General features: G+C 29.0%; 3 protein-coding genes across 3 annotated transcripts; 2 read left to right on the top strand and 1 right to left on the bottom strand.

Moving 5' to 3' along the window:
- Window positions 1–1097: 1097 nt before the first annotated feature.
- On the top strand, window positions 1098–5578 carry LOC114395726 (DNA replication complex GINS protein PSF3-like). Its single transcript, XM_028357564.1, has 7 exons — window positions 1098–1387; window positions 3281–3380; window positions 3638–3703; window positions 3822–3922; window positions 4355–4447; window positions 4852–4991; window positions 5110–5578. Exons 2-7 carry the CDS (start codon window positions 3336–3338, stop codon window positions 5217–5219), a joined length of 555 nt encoding a protein of 184 aa, XP_028213365.1. The 5' UTR covers window positions 1098–1387; window positions 3281–3335; the 3' UTR covers window positions 5220–5578.
- Window positions 5579–8490: 2912 nt separating this feature from the next.
- Window positions 8491–9349, top strand: LOC114397720 (protein EARLY FLOWERING 4-like). Its single transcript, XM_028359901.1, has one exon. The coding sequence runs from the start codon at window positions 8710–8712 to the stop codon at window positions 9121–9123; it is 414 nt and encodes a 137-aa protein (XP_028215702.1). The 5' UTR covers window positions 8491–8709; the 3' UTR covers window positions 9124–9349.
- Window positions 9350–9668: 319 nt separating this feature from the next.
- Window positions 9669–12558, bottom strand: LOC114397719 (peptidyl-prolyl cis-trans isomerase CYP19-4-like). The gene is made up of 7 exons (XM_028359900.1): window positions 12338–12558; window positions 12148–12226; window positions 11243–11290; window positions 11103–11126; window positions 10747–10929; window positions 10556–10631; window positions 9669–10097 (listed from the first exon to the last, which is right to left on the bottom strand). Exons 1-7 carry the CDS (start codon window positions 12494–12496, stop codon window positions 9959–9961), a joined length of 708 nt encoding a protein of 235 aa, XP_028215701.1. The 5' UTR covers window positions 12497–12558; the 3' UTR covers window positions 9669–9958.
- Window positions 12559–17710: the final 5152 nt, after the last annotated feature.

Here is a 17710-nt window from a genome sequence, read left to right as displayed (position 1 = left end):
ATGTTTCTAATGAAGTTAGAACTGGCAATGAGTGTTTGTTGTATTTCAGTTATAAACATCAGTGTGTAGACGGGTGGTCAATTAATTGGATTATGCTATCATCAGTGTGTGAAAGGCCCATTTAGTGAGATGAACAAAAGTGTGCTTATGTAACTATTTGTGAGATAGTTAATATTAATACTATATGATACGGCTAAAATAAAGGTTCAAGTGGAATCTTTTATTATTTTACTGCTTTAGTTTGTTGAATGATATATTGTGGCTTGAACGATTTTGATAACCAAATGTGCTGTACTGCATCATCAGTCATCTCAATGCATGGTATTCTTGACAACATCAGAAAAATTATTTATCAAAAGTTTATATTCTCGTAAGTTTAACATTTCATAGATAAAATAAATAATATATCAATTTATCTAATGCATTTTAGTACTAGTTGACGTCAAATGAGATTTAAGTAATTTTAATAATAAATTTATAAGTTCAAGATGGCAATTTTTTTTAATAAAAAGTGAATTTAATAATGTTTATTATTTAAATTATTAATAAGCAAAAAATTATAGCCTTAAACGATATAGACATTATGTAATTGCCTGAGTTTCCTAAAGACTCACATGGCCAAGAACCATTATAATATTTAATTATATAAAAAAACAATTATTCTGTGAAATGTAAAAACTAAACTACTAGTTATGAAAATCTACACATTGGGCAATATTCAATTTTTTTATGATTTTCAACAATATAGTTATAATGAATAAATATTTGTATAATAAAATATATACTATATAAATTATATTTTATATTTATAATGAAAAATTTAATTATAATATAAGTTTGTTTTTAATTTTTTATAATTTTTAAATTTTAATTTATTAATAGAGATAAAAGACTGTAGATTGAAAAAAATAAGTGATTAAAAGTATAAAATATATAAATAAATACGAAATAAGAATAGTTGGAGATAGTTAAAATTTTATTACTAAATAATAATGTGAAATGTATGTAGCTTAAAAAAACAAGATAGAAAACATTAAAAAGGTGTGATTGAAAAAACGATGAAAAACGTGTTTATTTAGTTCTGAACCGAGCCTGGTTAATCCGTTTATGGAAATTTGAAAACGCGCCATCACTAAAACGGAAAATTTCGAAACGCGCCAAGTTTCAAAATCACGAAGAATAAACCCTAGTTTCCTTCCCCAAACAAACAAATGCATGAGTCTGTCCTCGGATAACAAATTCTTCAATTTCTCTTCCTCAATTTTTCATTTGTAGACAAACCCCATTTCTTAAAGTTTCAATTTCGTCATTCATTCAGTGCTCTCGCTCTCCAGCATTCGCACCGAGAGCTCCGTGCCAGGCTCCAGCTCTGAATTGGCATCACAAGGTAAAAGCTCAGTTCTTTCTATGCGCCTCAGCTTTGGAATCTATCTTTCACTTTTTGGGCTTCGATCTGTTACTCTTTAATGTGTTTATCTGTTTTTAGTTTGAATTTGTCATTGCGCTCTACATTCCGAGAATGAATTTTTTCGTGTATGGTTATGTGAAACATGGTAGTCAAAATTGCGAGTTGAATGCGTTTCTATCTCAGGTCTTGGATTGTTTTGTAATTACAATTTGAAGTGATTGGTTTTCTTATATTTTTGAATTTAAGATCAATTAAGTATTTGGAGTGTGAAAGAAGGTAAAAGGATGAAAGGAGAAATTTCTCTCAATAGTTAGCAAAAGTTCTGGTTAAAGCGGTGGCTCAAGCAATCCTTGCTTTTATCATGGGATACTTTAAGCTTCCATCCCTTGTGTGATTAGATTGAAAAAATGATCAACAACTTTTGGTGGTGGTGTAGTAGCAAAAAGGAGAGGAAGATTCGCTGGCTTAACTGGGAGAAAATGTTCAAGCTAAAATCTGTAGGAGGTATACGATTTGGAACATGATCCTCTACAGTTGTGATGTAACTTTAGGGTCATGCAGTTCCATCTTTAATCGTTTAAAATGTACAAACTTGCATTTAAGTTTTATAATTTAATGTATAAAAATTATTCTAGTTAAAGATTTGTGCTGTTAAATTTCAACTGCTGAAAATCAAGTTTTATTGGATTTAGAAGCTTCCAAGACTTCAACCTGGCTCTCCTAGCTAAATAGGGAAGGGAAATTTTTTCTACCCCTGATTCCCAAATTGCAAAATGTTAGGAAGTTAGGTATTTTTCCCATAATACTTTCTTGATGTCTAATGTGGGTATAATAATTCCAAATTATACCTGGAGGAATGTTCATTCAGCAAGTTAGGTTTTGGATAAAGGTGGTTTTTGGAGGGTCTGAAATGGGAATGATATACAAATATGGTCAGATGGTTGGCTAGCCTATCAGAATCATCACCATGTTCGGAGCCCACCCTTGCTGCTACCCTCTAAATTCTAATGATACCATTTCATCTTCAACTAATCTATATTCCAATACATGGTACTCAGAATTAGTCCAACTGATTTTCCATATATACCATTTGAAGCAAACCAAATATTTCAAATTCAACTGCCCAACTTTAAGTAATATAACTCAATTAATTAGCAACGATGCTGTTATCTTATGGTCATTATTCCATGACATTGTGGTTTCCTTTCTTTCTTTGTTTCCTTTTCAAATTGAAACTTAAATTCCACCTGCAAACTATTAAAACCTATTCCTACAGACATAATTCCAGTTGGAAGATCTTGTATTATGATCTACAGTACAAATCTTTTGTTATTAGTTTCAAGCAGTTAGATTGACCTGTATATTGTTTTAGATTTACCAAAATACATGTGCCCAAAATCCATATGCCCAATGTTAACTCATGGTGTGCCTAATCTATAGGGCGAGCTAAGGCACTAATATGTTTAAGATGTGGCCTAATTTTATTTGTTTAAATCTAGTGCCTGACCCTAAGCAACAAATTTCCACTTTCAACTAGGAGTTAGGGTTTTGCTTTGCTTGATTCACCTCTCCCTACTTCCTCTACTATTGACTCATTTTTCATTATTTTTTGAAAGTTGTTTTTTTCCTTCCTTTTTATGTGATGTATATTTTCTGTGGTTTTGTATTTCTTTTTAATGGAACTGCAACAACAGATGCAGGTTCTGAGCTTCATATTGATAATTTTTTTATTCTGCCATTTGTAGAACAGATGCAGGTTGTCTTTGCTAATTGATTTTTGTTGTCTTTATTATTAGTTCAAGAACAGTTTGCTTTTGTAATAAAAAGTTATAAGTGTACGTCATGTTTCAAACAAAGTTTTATAATTTGCAGTTCACTCTTTCAATGAGTTAAAAGAAAGTGTAGAAGCAGCAAGCTGGAGGATAGGATGGCTAAGTACTATGATATTGATGATATTATCGTCGAGGAAGAGGTAGGCATCAGACTCTTCATTTTTCTTAATTTTTTTTTTGCTTCCAATTGATATATAAGGGAATGATAGTTTTGAAATATGTTTTCTTTTTTTGTAATTAAGGGAAATTGTTTTGCTACAGTATCCTTAAGATGCTGCGGCCAGTGATGTTTTATGTGGTTGCCAATTTTAACAGCATCAATTCATTATATCTACAAATACAGAATGCAACTGAAATTCTTACCCTAGTACTACGGTTTGTTATGTTCTTGTCACAGACTGTGTCAGTTATATTTCAGAAGGCTGCATCTGGAGTGGGAATAGATCCCAGTTCTTCAATTTTTGTAAGAGCCATTTACACTCTTTTGTATATTTCCTATGGAAAGAATTGTTAGCAATGGCACCAGATACTTGCTCTGAAACTTAATCATTTGACCTGACATTACATTGTTTGATTTTCAGATTGAAACAGGTTCCAAAGTTGAACTGCCTTTTTGGCTTGCTCATGAGTTACAGTTGAGACAAGCAGTATCAGTCAATGTTCCTCCTTGTTTCAATCAAAAGTAGTGATTTTTATGTCTTTTTGCAATTTATAAGTACATTCTATCATATAATGGACCATGTCATGACATTAACGAGTTAGGAAGCACTTTTAAGCGTAATTCTATTTCTGTTGCACCTGAAATGTTTTGGCAGACCTTTCCTGTTAACCCTTGTTTCATGGGCTTTAAATAGATTTTGAAGCCAATTCTTAACCTTAATTTTCATGTACATTTCATCATTAAGTGCATGGTGTCACATGGAACTATGGGTACCAACAAATTCAATAATCAGCATACATGGCTTTCATAGAAATTGTTAAAAACTAATATTGGCATATGGATGCTAAGCTGCATTAACATTCATATCAAAATTGTTAAAAACTAATAATGGCATATGTTGATGGCTTAAAAGTGTCTAATTTTTATCTTATAGTTGATGATTCTTAATTTCAGGACAAGGCAGGAACTCCATGCTGATTCTGCAGGTGTGGATCTGAGGTCCAGATGTCCATTTTTCTATGAATTTGGTTGCAAGATAGCACCCATGTAAGTCTTGCTTATGTCTATATTTTCTTGCTTGCATTATCTGAAATAGCCTTTTATCTCTCTTTGGTTTTAGTTTTACTCTCTCACTTATTTTAATGTTTTCTTATATTTTGTTGATTAATTTTATGACCATGTCTTGGAAGATAGTATATGGCCATGTGTCATGTCATCATCCATATCTAGAATGGACCTAGGATTTTCAATTACATGCTTCATGCAGCATCTCATTCAAATCTTTATTACCACAAATTCCATTGAGTTCAGACAACCTAATAAAAATGTAAGATAACAAAATGTCCTAAAATTTCATCAACCGGCTTTACCACAAATGCCATGAGTCTTTTTTCAAAAACTTTGGCAACTTGTTCTCTCGTACATTTTGATTTATTTTTCATTTATGGCAGAGTTGGCGACCGAACCATTGGGTTTCTGTTGTTGTCTGCATTTAAGAGTAGGTACAAGGAAATTCTCACCAAGGCACATTCTGTAGCATTTGCAGCTGGTTCCAAATTTTGGACTATACTGACAAAAGAAGAGATATACTGTGAGACGTTATCCTTGCTAAATAAATGAAACGTGCCTTTAATCTTCATTTTTGTGGTCACATCTTTTTCCCTCATGAGTTATTCAATTTAAATTATTTGTTCTAATGCTTTATGTAGTGTATGAGACAGCTCAATCCGCAATGGCATCCTTCAAGAAGTGGCGAATGGGGGGGCCCAGATTTCAGATAGCTTCTGTACTGGGAAGAAAGAGAAAATCTAAGGAATAGTTGCTTTAACTTTATTAGACATCTGTTTTTGTCAATGTTTTGGACCTGCTAATTACAAGATGTTTTGAATAATGGATAAACAATGCTAAATTTATGGTAAACATACAATACAATGTCCGGTAATTTTCAATTATTGTTAGAAATAGAAGAAAACTGGACACTGAAAATAAACATACAAGAAGTGAATTTATTGACCATCTTGTTGGCTATGTTGTGTGCCACGAAAGCCGGAGACTTGAGCAAGTTCTGGTGGTTGAATTTTCTGTACCACTGATCATGTGTTGTTTGTGCCTACTGCACTAAGGGTCACCTAAACAGGGTATTACAGGTTGAATTGGTAACAGGGTATTTACAATCAACTCCATTAATTTAATTTCATTCCCTTTCCTGTGCCCTTATAATTATCTCGACTTGTTTATCATGATTTCTTCCCGTTTATTTTGGTACACAAATAGGTTCTTACATTCATAAATCAAAACAATTTAGTCCTACATGAATATAATTCTATTGAATTTGTTTAGAGACGCAAATTAGGGTCTTTTTACTGATTTCATTGTGTTTACTTTTTAATTACAAAATTACTATGTTTTCGTTGAGTTTTGTTTTTAAATATTTTGTACACAAAACACTGAAAATATTTTTATTTTATTTTTATACAAATTTTTAAACAGACAAAAATATAGTAGTTTTGTATTTAAAAAAGTGAACACATGAAATGAAAATACGGGTAAGTGAAAACAGTAGAATATTCTGTTAATTTCTTTTTACTAGATTCTAAGAAAATTAAACCACATCATCTAATTGAAATTTAAAAGTAAATGCAAGCGATATCTGAAGTTAAATATTCAAAATGAAAAAAAAAAAGAGATATAACATTAAAATAAGGAAGGAATAAGTTGAATTCATGTTCGTAAATCTCCTACAAATAAATTAAAAGTTCTAATAAGATTAAAAAAAAAGTACTGAAAAGTGAAAAGTAATTACCAAGCTATTTTTACTGCAATATATTTTTTGTTGAAACTGAATCTAGTTAATGAAGTTAGCCATACCTGAGTGAATCAACAGTCGTATTCGGCATTGATAACATAACTAGTAAGGTTTTCTTCTGTGTTGGGACCAAATATGTTTCCCTTTTTGCCTTTATTTGTTTGAAGGGCATATATTCGTCTTTGATCCTGCTTCCCCCTTTTTTTAAAGGCCTAAACTGTTGTAGATATTTTGGTTTAGCTCAGTTGTGTGCCTCGTGACATATGAAATGAGATATTAATATAAGATAAGATATTTTTTCGACGGCGCATACACTTTTTACAATCCACGGAGGCAGAACCACGGTTCTTTTATATCTTCGTGGCAATGCACTTTTCACTTTTTGCATCCAACCCCACTCGCACCTTGCCGCGTGCAACTTCCTCAACCTTTGTTGACTCTCGTTCTTTTCGTTTTTTTAATGGACGGCTAGATTCATTTCCAAAATTTTAAAGAGGATTCACTGAATGAATGATATATTTGTAATTATAAATTACTAATAAATAAAGAAAACTAATCGAACACAAATACTACCAAAAATTATTTCAATTGATAAGAAATTAACTCATTAAAAAAATATAAATTTTATTTTTATTTTTGATATGAAAATCTTATTTATAAATACTTTTATCTTTGAGCGTTATTTAAATCTGTCCAGTCAATAATGAATTCTGAATCTTAATATCTAATTCATCTAAACTTTTGAAAAAGAAAACACTAATTTTTAAATTGTTGTAACCCCCCAAATATCAATTAAATTAGAAAACACTCACCTTTTTCCTATTCAAATCCTAATATCACATATTACACAATTTTCAAATTTTATTAAATTTATACTAAATTTTTAAATTATAAACTTTTAAAATCATTTTATATTCTAAATTAATTATGAGCCTTTAGATATCTGGATTAAAAAAAGGTAAATTTGAGAATCTTAGATAAAAATTTAATTGACTATGAAAATGAAATATTAAAATCTTACGTAATTCAATTAAGAGATTTTAAACTGTAATTAAACATTTTCTAGTTCAAACGGGGGTTCACACGAATAAAATTCGTGCATATTAATGAGCTACTATATGTTTGTATTAGTTTTTTTAGGTCATCTAAATTTATACTTTCTTATTTTTTTTTTTTGAAGTGAGGCGGCATCTAATCTAATCTAAATCTATACATTTGATTGTGTGCTTTATTTTTTTGACGGAACATTTGATTGTGTGCTAAGTACAACCAATGGCAGAAAATTAATAGAACTTAGTCAAAACAATAAAAAATGATGAAACTTAAAATGCTAATAAATTTTAACCAAATTAAGTAGTACTTGTTTGATTAAAACCTTATAAACAGTAAAACATTTATTAATTTAAAGTGGGCCTCAAGTGGTATTGTTTCGAACTTCTGACTTTTTCTTCTAAGATCTTATCTTCCTTTTCCTTACTTTTCTGCCACCTGTAAAGTTATGCTGTGGTGGGCATTGCACGCGCCCATGGCTAGTCGCGTAAGCTTATCTTATCGAACAGTATCACACGTTAACGTTCGAATGTGTGATTCTCTCATTAGATCCAATTGCTAAAGGGGGCTCATAGTTTTTTATATCCCAATTCGGCAAATACTACGTATTTAAATTTATAATATTATTAATATTCTAAAATAAAATAAATCCAAAAGCGTATAAATGACCGTTTAATTTATTAAGAGTTAAATTTATTAAAAACATTTCAAAGATTTTTTTGTTTTTGTTTTTGAAAATTTTCTTTCATTTAAATGAGAAACTAAGCTTTTTAATTATAAATTTTTAGTGAAATTTTTTGTCCACCTAAATTTCATAATAAAACCCAAAATTACTTGAATAATTTGTTGTATGTTCTTTTATTGGGGGCGAACCCAAGCCGTTATGGATTAATTATTAATTATAAGACAATTATTATATGAACAGGGGATGTTGATAAATTACTTGAATGATAATATCAAATATTAGTTAGAAAAACATTTTAAAAAAACATATTTGAAGAATTATGATCTTTTTGGCTTCCACCAACATATGTTGATAATCAACTATACTCCCACTTTAAAAAAAAATAGTACGGTGCCAATTAGTAAGAGGCAAAAGTTACCTCCCTAATATATGATTATTTTAATTTTATATTTTGAGTGTATATTTATGTTAAATATTAAAAAAAATTCATAATAATTTTATTCAACTCAAATAAATAATTTATCTGTGGCGATAAAAAAAAATACATCGTTCTAACAAAAGAAGAAGAAAACAAGTTACCTTAGAATACATGCCCATGGATAAAAAAAACACCATTGTTGATGTGAATATCTTGAATAATAACATGATTGCCCCTGCAATGTTGCGTATATATAGCATTGCCCCAGCAAGGGTCTGAACTCACACAACTTGCAATGTGTGACCCAACAAAACTTGGTTGAGTCTTCCTTTGTGTTTCATGCACAGCATATGAACTCATCCTCCTCCGCCGCAGAGTCCACCATGGAAGACCCCTCCAACCACCGCCGCTCCAAGAAGCACCAGCGCCGCCACCGCCACCACCCCGCCACGACGACAACAACGGTGAGCACGACGACCGGGGAGTCGGACGGCGAGGAGGCGGAGGACGTCGGGGATCCCGAGGCGTGGGCCACCCTTAACAAGGGGTTCCGGCAGGTGCAGTCGGTGCTGGATCGGAACCGGCTACTGATTCAGCAGGTGAACGAGAACCAGCAGTCTCGGATGCACGACAACATGGTAAAAAACGTGTCCCTCATTCAGGAACTCAACGGCAACATCTCCAAGGTTGTCTCTCTCTACTCTGATCTCAACACCAATTTCACCAACGTTTGCCAACAACGCTCCAAAAACTCCTCCAAATAATTAATGTTTCGTGTCTGTGTCTATTGTCGAAGTTGAAGAATTTGTGATGGTAATTTTGGGCTTTGTTTTGTCATCAATTGTCGATAAGGACGGTGAAAAGGCGAAGCATTGTATCGTCCTCTTTACTTCTTTCTCTGCAGATACTATTGAAATATTGAATAATAAATAACTCCACTCTTTCTGTACTTCTAAATCAATAAATTAACTTGTCATTGGTCCTCTCTCAGTTGCATTCTTTTTTATTTTGTGATACAAAGGACCAGTTTGGTTAAATTGTTAATGTTTGGGGTATCTTAACCATCTAGTTATTTGCTGTTCTCTAAACAATCATCAACATGAGAGGTTACATAACATTTCTAAAAGATCTGATATTCAGAGTGCCTAAAAGGAGTATATAACACTTTTGGAGTGAAATATCATTTGTGTAAAATCTGGATAATGATGGCAACTGCCTTTTTCACAGGAGAAAGAAAAAGAACGTTTTGTTTATATTATTTTGGTCCATTTGTATTTCGGATTTAAATTGCAGTGGTGGAAGTGGAAAATGTGGCAAAGGACATGGTATATGATGCACTTGAATAAATAATTTATCCTCGTACCTATTACATAAAAACGCACTTCAGCCTGATGTATATTGTTAATGAGAATCCACTCTGGCAATCCCTAATAAATTTTCTTCCTTTGGAGCAAGACTAGTGTAGACAAGCAAAATAGGAACAATATAGCCTTAAATTACACCAACATTTGCAAACTTATTCATTTACTAAATGATGAAGTATGCACACTGAATTTGTGAATCATGCTGTAGAATCCATCTCAACTTGCGTAAATCATGTCATGAAGTTAATTCTCCGCTGTCTAATATGACAACCTTGTTTTTTGGCGAGCCATTTTCACTTCCTTCTGCTTCAATCTTGTACAAAACGTCCATACCGGAAAGTACCTTGCCGAATACGACATGGTGTCCATCCAGCCTTCCAAGAAACAAACGGAGGCATGTGAGACTGTGAGCTTGTGAGAAGGCCACAACAGTAGTAATAAAAACTTGAAAAGTTAACTTTTGTTGTTAGGCTCTTTTTCATAGACAAAGTTTTTGAAAACGTTTATATTCTATATTAGGAAGTTCAATCATGAATGTCCAGAGTTCAGCCTTCTCACATTTATGTTTAAAATAAAATCCATTCTTAATAACTGAAAGGAAAATTCTGATGTGCACAAAATGGAATAAACTTTTCCTTTCAAACTTTCCTTTTCCACCGAAATTAGAATCACATTTTATTCCAAGAACATAAAGCCATTAAGAAAAATTAATATTTATAGCTGTCACTGAAAGGTTTTCATGAGAAGTTAATACCAAGAGTCAAGACTCAAGACTGTTCAACTTTCAAGAGCATGCACAACAGAGTAAGTAACTCAAGTAATTGAAAATTACCAGCTGGTTTTAACTGTTGTTATGAAGAACTGGGAGCCGTTGGTGTCTTCCCCAGAATTTGCCATGGATAAGTATCCTGAAAGGTGGCAATCATGCAGGAAAGTTGAACAGGTGAAATAATATAAAATATATTAATATTGTCACATTTATGGATATAATGGAATATCGGTAACAAAAGCACATAACCTCACCTGGCCCAGTATGCTTCAGCTTAAAGTTTTCATCGGCAAACTTATCACCATAGATTGATTCTCCACCTCTTCCATCACCACGGGTGAAATCACCCCCCTGGACCATAAAGCTCGGCATAATCCTATGGAATGTGCTCCCTTTATAATGAAGAGACTTCCCACTTCTTCCCACTCCTTTCTCTCCTGAAATGTGATGCTGTTCAAATTTGTAGTTTTTACTACCAAGAGAATTATACATATCAAGATTGATCCCAACTGATAACTATAGATTAAGAAAGGGAGAAAACTATCATCAACATATGTAGTGGCTCCACTTTAACTTCAAATAAGGAAAGTAACAATAGTTGCAGAGCTACCTGTACAAAGCGCCCGAAAGTTTTCTGCACAAAAAGGATGCTAAGATTAGTAATCAAATCCTTCACATGAATGATGAAACCAATATCTGTCTAAATATACATTTCTAGCATATAATTCATTATGCTATAGCATAACATACCTGCAGTTTTTGGTACTGTGTTCCCAAAAAGGCCCATGACTATGCGACCTGAAGCAAGAAACAACATTTTAAGTGTTTTGAGTGATCTACTAGGGATCATTGCATAATGATGTAATAATATTCAGTATTAACTCATTATGAACCAAGAACATGACAACTAAGGCAGAAAAAATCGGGATTAAAATTCTACGCTGCCTTCTTCACCAATAGTTGATATGATGCAATAAGACACATGCAATCAAGAAGGAAGTAAAAATAACTATTTCCATAAGTTAATTCCCTTTAACAGAATCTTGAAGGAAAACATGTTATGACCAAGTGTCACTAAATCATTCAGATGGTAACTGGGTCAGACAGACTGATATAGAGCAACTCTAATGGGTCGCAAAAGTTTGCATTTTAGACTGCCATGAAATAGAACTACCCAGGCATCCTTTACTTTCCACTTTCCAATTCCATGATATATATGTTGAGAAATGCTATCTAGTATAAACACACAAGTTGCAATATGCGTTCACTCACTCTCAAAATGACACAAATCCAACCCAATCATCCATCACAATATGCAAGATGGTGCCATCATGTGCAATTCCATTTCAGAATCAAATAACCCTTATTTTCCTCGCACCATACTTGAGAATATCATGGCACCTCTTCTGATGCACAATACAATTTGTTACGTGTAATTCTCAAAGGAAACCAGTGACTGATGTGTCGATTTAACGCATCTAAAAATCCCTGCTTTAACTTAATTTGTTATCACATTCCAAATCATTGTCTATAAATAATTGCCACGATCCAACAACAGATGCAAAAAACTGACACACGAAATATGAAATTCTCTGGATGGAACCAAAATTAAAAAAATAAATAAAAAATTGAACTTTATAAGGAATGAAACATACCTACTACTTTGCCATGGATCTGAATATCAAAATACACCTTGTGAGTGACACCCTCCAAATCCTGTTCCAAAGGGGTATCCTACGAACATGGAAAAGGGGTTAATATGCATAAATTTGTGATTGAACCACCAAAGTCCAAACCCAAAAAAGGGGAATGAAGAAAGAGAGTGGCAGAAAGATGAATCCTTACTGAGCGATCATGTTGAGTTGCAATGAAGTTACTGCGAGAGGAAGGGTTGCTGGTTCGGTTGTCTACCAAGTGGAGCTGAAAGAAAGCAATGGTGGCGCAGAGGAAGAAAAGCCATAAGAGACTCACCAAAATCAGCGTTCCAGTTCCTCTGAAGGCCATTTTTACAGGCAGATGCAAAACACCAATCTACTGCTAAACATCGTTTGTTGCGTACAAATTATAACTATTAAGTTTTTGGATATTTTCGTTTTGTTCTTAATTTTTTTAGTTATTATTATTTTAACCATGAAATTATTACAAAATAATACTATCTACTAGTTTTGTGGACTAATCTCTTATGAGAAACCCAATCATCATCTTTAAGTAGATTTTCTACTTTTAGTAATGTTTTTCTTTTCTCATCCGACTTGAACAAATGTTTTATTTCGAAGTCTTGATGTCATTTCGTGAAAATAAAACAAAAAAATATCATATCGAATGCCACTTTCAAAAAATAAGTTGTTCTTAACAAGTTAATAAAATTAATCCAAAACATGAAAATACTTTTGGATGAATTGAGTGTTCTAATATTATTAAATTTTTTTGTTATCTGAATGTTGTTTGCGCTAAAATAATTAGCCGTAAACAATACTATACTAAATTAGATACATATTTTTAAAAATAAAAACACAATTTTTTTTATCATATTATTGATATAAAATATTTTTTATTTTGTTGATAATTAATTTTTGTAAAAAAAATTTGAGTGACTATATTTATTTGGTTTTTTCCTTTAAAATTTCAACCACAAAAAGACATATATAATTGTTTTTAAAACAATTTATTATAAGTAAATTAGTTTCCTTGATCAGGTTAATTTGTAATCAATTTTCAGATAAAAAAATTCATCAAGAGGAAGACATGATTCATAAAAAAATATGAAAAAAAGAACTTTGGTTTAATTGTATTTAAAATTCACTTTCAAGAGAAAAATTAATCCCTTAAGGTACATTTAAATGCAAAACTTCTCTAAAATATAATATATTTTTAGATATGATTTAAATATATGTTTTAATTTTATGTAAATATATTTAAATTTACTTTTAGTTTTCTAAATATACGTTGTGTTTGTAATAAATGTTAATATGAACTATTATTAAAAAAATAAATTTATGGAGACTTAATTAACATAAAAAGAAGATTGGAAGCCAAAATTAAATTTGATCAAATTTAAAAGGATTAAAAGTTTTTTTTTTCATGAATTTGACTCTTTTGAAGCCAGAAAAATATAAATAAAGCATTTTAATATTTGTTGTTGATGACAAACTTAACAATTGAGACTGCAATGTTATCGCTGATTGCTTTGCTAAGTAGGTAAAATATGCAATAGAAAATTTTTCAAAGTTTGAGCGTATAAAAAAAAGTTTACAGTAAATTTTTATAATAATAGTATAAAATGCCTATTTATAGAACTTGGAATTGTCTTTTTTATTTACTAGTAGACTCGTGCAATGCACGAAATATAAGTATTTTATTTTAATTTTAAAATATTTAATTTTATATTATTCATGATAAATACAGAATATCATTTATTAATAGATAAATTTATTAATTATTTGTTTTAAATTTTAATATAAAAAACGACTATAAGTTTTAGTAATATTAATGAAATCAAGTATAATGTTGTTTATTTTCGTGTTAATATTTTAGTGATATTTATATTTTAGTATACATGTATATTTAAATCAATTGCTCAAACAATAATTTTTAAATATAAATGTTGTATAAAAATAATAATGATTTTTATAAATATGATTTAATATTGTGTAAATTAAATGATTAGTAAGAATTACAGTTATGTGAAGTGATTCGAGACAGTAGTCTTTCATCGTCATCATCACATTAGATAAAAATGCATCTTGTGTCAATCTCATACTTATATTAATATTTTCTTCAATGAGTATCAATACATGTATTTTATAAATATTTTCAAGTATATGAATGATATTTGTGAATATTTCTTATGATAAAATTTTCAAACAAAAATAAAAATCAATAAATTAAAAATTATCATGTGTAATATCATGGTGATATTAAAAAAAATATTCACTTGAATAATGAAGTAAGCAGTGACCATATAAAAATATTTTTTAAGGAAAAATTATTGCTAACAACTACTTGAATTAATTAATAAACATTTTTAATACCATATTAAATAATTCTAATTATTGAAAAATAGACTTGTTTTTAAATATAACAAATATTTCTATTTAGCTTTTTTATTTTTATTTTTATATAAACAACAACAATAATGATTTTGATCATATGTGTTATAAAGTTAATAATTAAAAATTATATTAAATGTTTTTAATCATTTCTTTCATCTCAATTAATTATCATTTCAATGACATTTAGCAAAATAGTTGTTATTCGTACAAATAAAAATTTTCATGTTTAAAAGTAATTTTATAATAATAATAATAATAATAATATATAAATAATTTAATGAAAATCTTATGAAAATATGAAGACAAAATTATAATGATATTTTATGTGGTTTGCTTTAATTACACATGCATTCCCTTTTTTTCCAACCTACAAAAAAATCCTCTAACCTCTTTGTTTTTGTTATAGTGATATTCCCTTCTCGAAACAATGTTAACTATTTTTTAATATTTGGTTCATTATAAGCAAAAAAAATTATGAGAAGAAAAAAATTATATTAGATCAAATGAAATTAATTATTTTTCATAATAAACAACAACAGGTACATCTCGATAAAGAGATATTACATAACATCTTATTACATATAATTTGCATAACTTGAAGAGGTTTAAGTAAATCCATACAATTATCCACCACCACCACATATAGACTTCTCTCAAAAGAGACAAAAATCAAGACCAAGAAACTCTTAAATAAATGTAAATCTATTTCCTGATTTCATATGACTATTTGATGCAAGGTAATATTGTGTAAGTGAAAATGTCATTATATATTAATAATTAGGATAATAATTTAATTGAAATAATTAATACATTTTACGAAAATGAATATTCAAAATGAAAACAATATACTTACATAAAATCTTCAATTGATTTGAATATTTATAATTGTTTGGGATTACTATTTGTTTAAATTAATAAATTTTCATAATAATAAACACATTCATAATAATACATTTATATATTTGAAATATATTAAAATTTTCTTATTTTAAATTTAATATATAACAAGATTAATATCTAAAAAGTATACTAAAAACAATTTATTTTTTATTGTTTAGAAGGAATTAATTTTATAAGCAAATTTTTAAATACAGTTTAAATTATAAAAAAATTATATCTTAAACGTGTGATTTGAATATTCACACGATTATCTTAAACAAAATTAAAATTGATTCAGAATAATTAAAATTGAATACTCATTAGTAGGATTACATATGATTGACCTATAACAGAATGCAAATATTATTCAACTACTCATGTTTGCATTAATTAATTACAGTACACTTTTCAAATTCATGAATTTTTAATTTTACTGGAATATAACAAAACTGCATATTATAACAAAATCTTTTTACAGTTTAACTATTCAATTTTTCATTTATTTATAGTATTTTTAAAATTGCATTAATTATCAGAATATTGTGCTTAATTTAAAATTTCAACATTATTTTTCAAATTAACAGAACACAAATATTTTTATTAGAAAAATAATTATTTTTAATTTTTACATGAAAAATCTACTAAAAATTTTCTTTTTGTAAATTTAATTAGAACAAAACTAATTTCTAAAATATACTATTTTTTATTTATAAGCATATTTTAAATGACCAATGTTTTATAAAAAAACAAAATTAATTGATAAAAATATTTTTAAGTACAGTTTCAATTATAAAAAATGGCTTAATAAAATAAATTTTTGGATGACCAACAAATATTTTAATCTTTGAAATTAATTTATATTATTTATGAAACAATTATATCATTAATTTATCCCATTTATATTAATGATTCATTAAGTACTAATTTAAATTTTATTTATAACTGAATCAATGTACTCTGAAGAATCAAATGATGACATGCCACATTCAAAACTTTAAGAAATTACTTGTGTTTGTTATGTGTCATCTTTTTTAATTCTTAAACTTTCATATATATATATATATATATAGATAGATAGATATAAATGACCAATAAATATTTTAATCTTAAAATCAATTTATGTTATTTATAAATCAATAATATAATTAATTTGTCTCATTTATATTAATAATTCATTAGGTATCAATTTAAATTAAAATTATGTCCGTAACCGAACTAATATACTCCGAAACATCAAATAATCACACATGACATTCAACTCTTGAGAAACTATCTTTTTTTATCATGTGTCGTTCAAACTTTTTTTTTCTTTTTTGAGAATTTAAGATCCAAATGATCATATATGTGTTTAATTTTTATCATAATCTCAATTGATAATTTTTAATTAATAGTCATAAATGTAACATAAATTTTAATACTTAAATAATTAATTATATAACTAGTATTTTAGTATGTGCATTGCATGCAATAAATGTTTATTTTATATTACTAAACCCATAATTTATAACAAAAAATATTTATAATTATATAAATTATATTATAATTAAAATCTATCATAAATAAACCTTTATAAAATATAGTTTATATTTATAATAAACAATTTATACCGTGATATTGTTATTTTTAATTATTGATTTTTTAAAAAAATCAAATTTGAGTTAGAACTAAAGTTGTTAAAAATGATGATTGAATTGAAAGAGATGAAAATTTAAAACCATTAAGTATAAGAGTTATTAATTTGGTCACCTAATTATTTTAAAAAAATTAATTTGATCCCAAGTTTTAGAAAGATTTAATTTAGTTCTGATATTTTTTTTAATACATTAATTTGTTCATTTCTATCCAATCAAGTTGATGGTGTTAGGATTGCGAATTCCAGCTATTTTTGTTTAAGATATATTTATTATTAGTTTTTTAAAAAATAAAATGATTTTCATTTCTTCTTCTTGACTTTCGATTCTGCACTCATCTTCGTCCCCAAGATGGGTTTGCAGAGGGCAACAGTGTGGCCCCACGATGGTGCAATGGTGGCACAAAGTTCTATTTGGGTGGATTAAGGTGGTGGTGTGACAATGCCATGGTGGCCCAAGTTGCTATTTTGGTGTGTTAAGGCCGTGGTGAAGAAGAAGAAATGGAAATCGTTTTTTTTTTGAAATAATAATAAATATCATAAACAAAAAAAATATTGGAATTTATTATTACGACATTAATTTAATTGGACACAAGATCAAATTAAATCTTTTAAAAATTTAAGAATCAAAATTAAATTTTTAAAAATAATTTTAGG

The sequence above is a fragment of the Glycine soja genome, chromosome 18 (assembly GCF_004193775.1).
Source record: "Glycine soja cultivar W05 chromosome 18, ASM419377v2, whole genome shotgun sequence".
Taxonomy (NCBI): domain Eukaryota; kingdom Viridiplantae; phylum Streptophyta; class Magnoliopsida; order Fabales; family Fabaceae; genus Glycine; species Glycine soja.
This window is presented reverse-complemented; position numbering and strand designations above follow the sequence as displayed.

Excerpts from the sequence above, each read along its gene's own strand:
- LOC114397720 (XM_028359901.1), top strand. The coding sequence starts at position 8,710 with ATGAACTCATCCTCCTCCGCCGCAGAGTCCACCATGGAAGACCCCTCC.
- LOC114395726 (XM_028357564.1), top strand. The coding sequence starts at position 3,336 with ATGGCTAAGTACTATGATATTGATGATATTATCGTCGAGGAAGAG. Across the intron at positions 3,381-3,637 it reads ATATTATCGTCGAGGAAGAG|ACTGTGTCAGTTATATTTCA; the intron begins GTAGGCATCAGA and ends TTCTTGTCACAG. Across the intron at positions 3,923-4,354 it reads CCTCCTTGTTTCAATCAAAA|GACAAGGCAGGAACTCCATG; the intron begins GTAGTGATTTTT and ends TCTTAATTTCAG.
- LOC114397719 (XM_028359900.1), bottom strand. The coding sequence starts at position 12,496 with ATGGCCTTCAGAGGAACTGGAACGCTGATTTTGGTGAGTCTCTTATGG. Across the intron at positions 12,227-12,337 it reads CAACTCAACATGATCGCTCA|GATACCCCTTTGGAACAGGA; the intron begins GTAAGGATTCAT and ends CCATGTTCGTAG. Across the intron at positions 10,098-10,555 it reads ACAACAGTTAAAACCAGCTG|GCTGGATGGACACCATGTCG; the intron begins GTAATTTTCAAT and ends GTTTCTTGGAAG.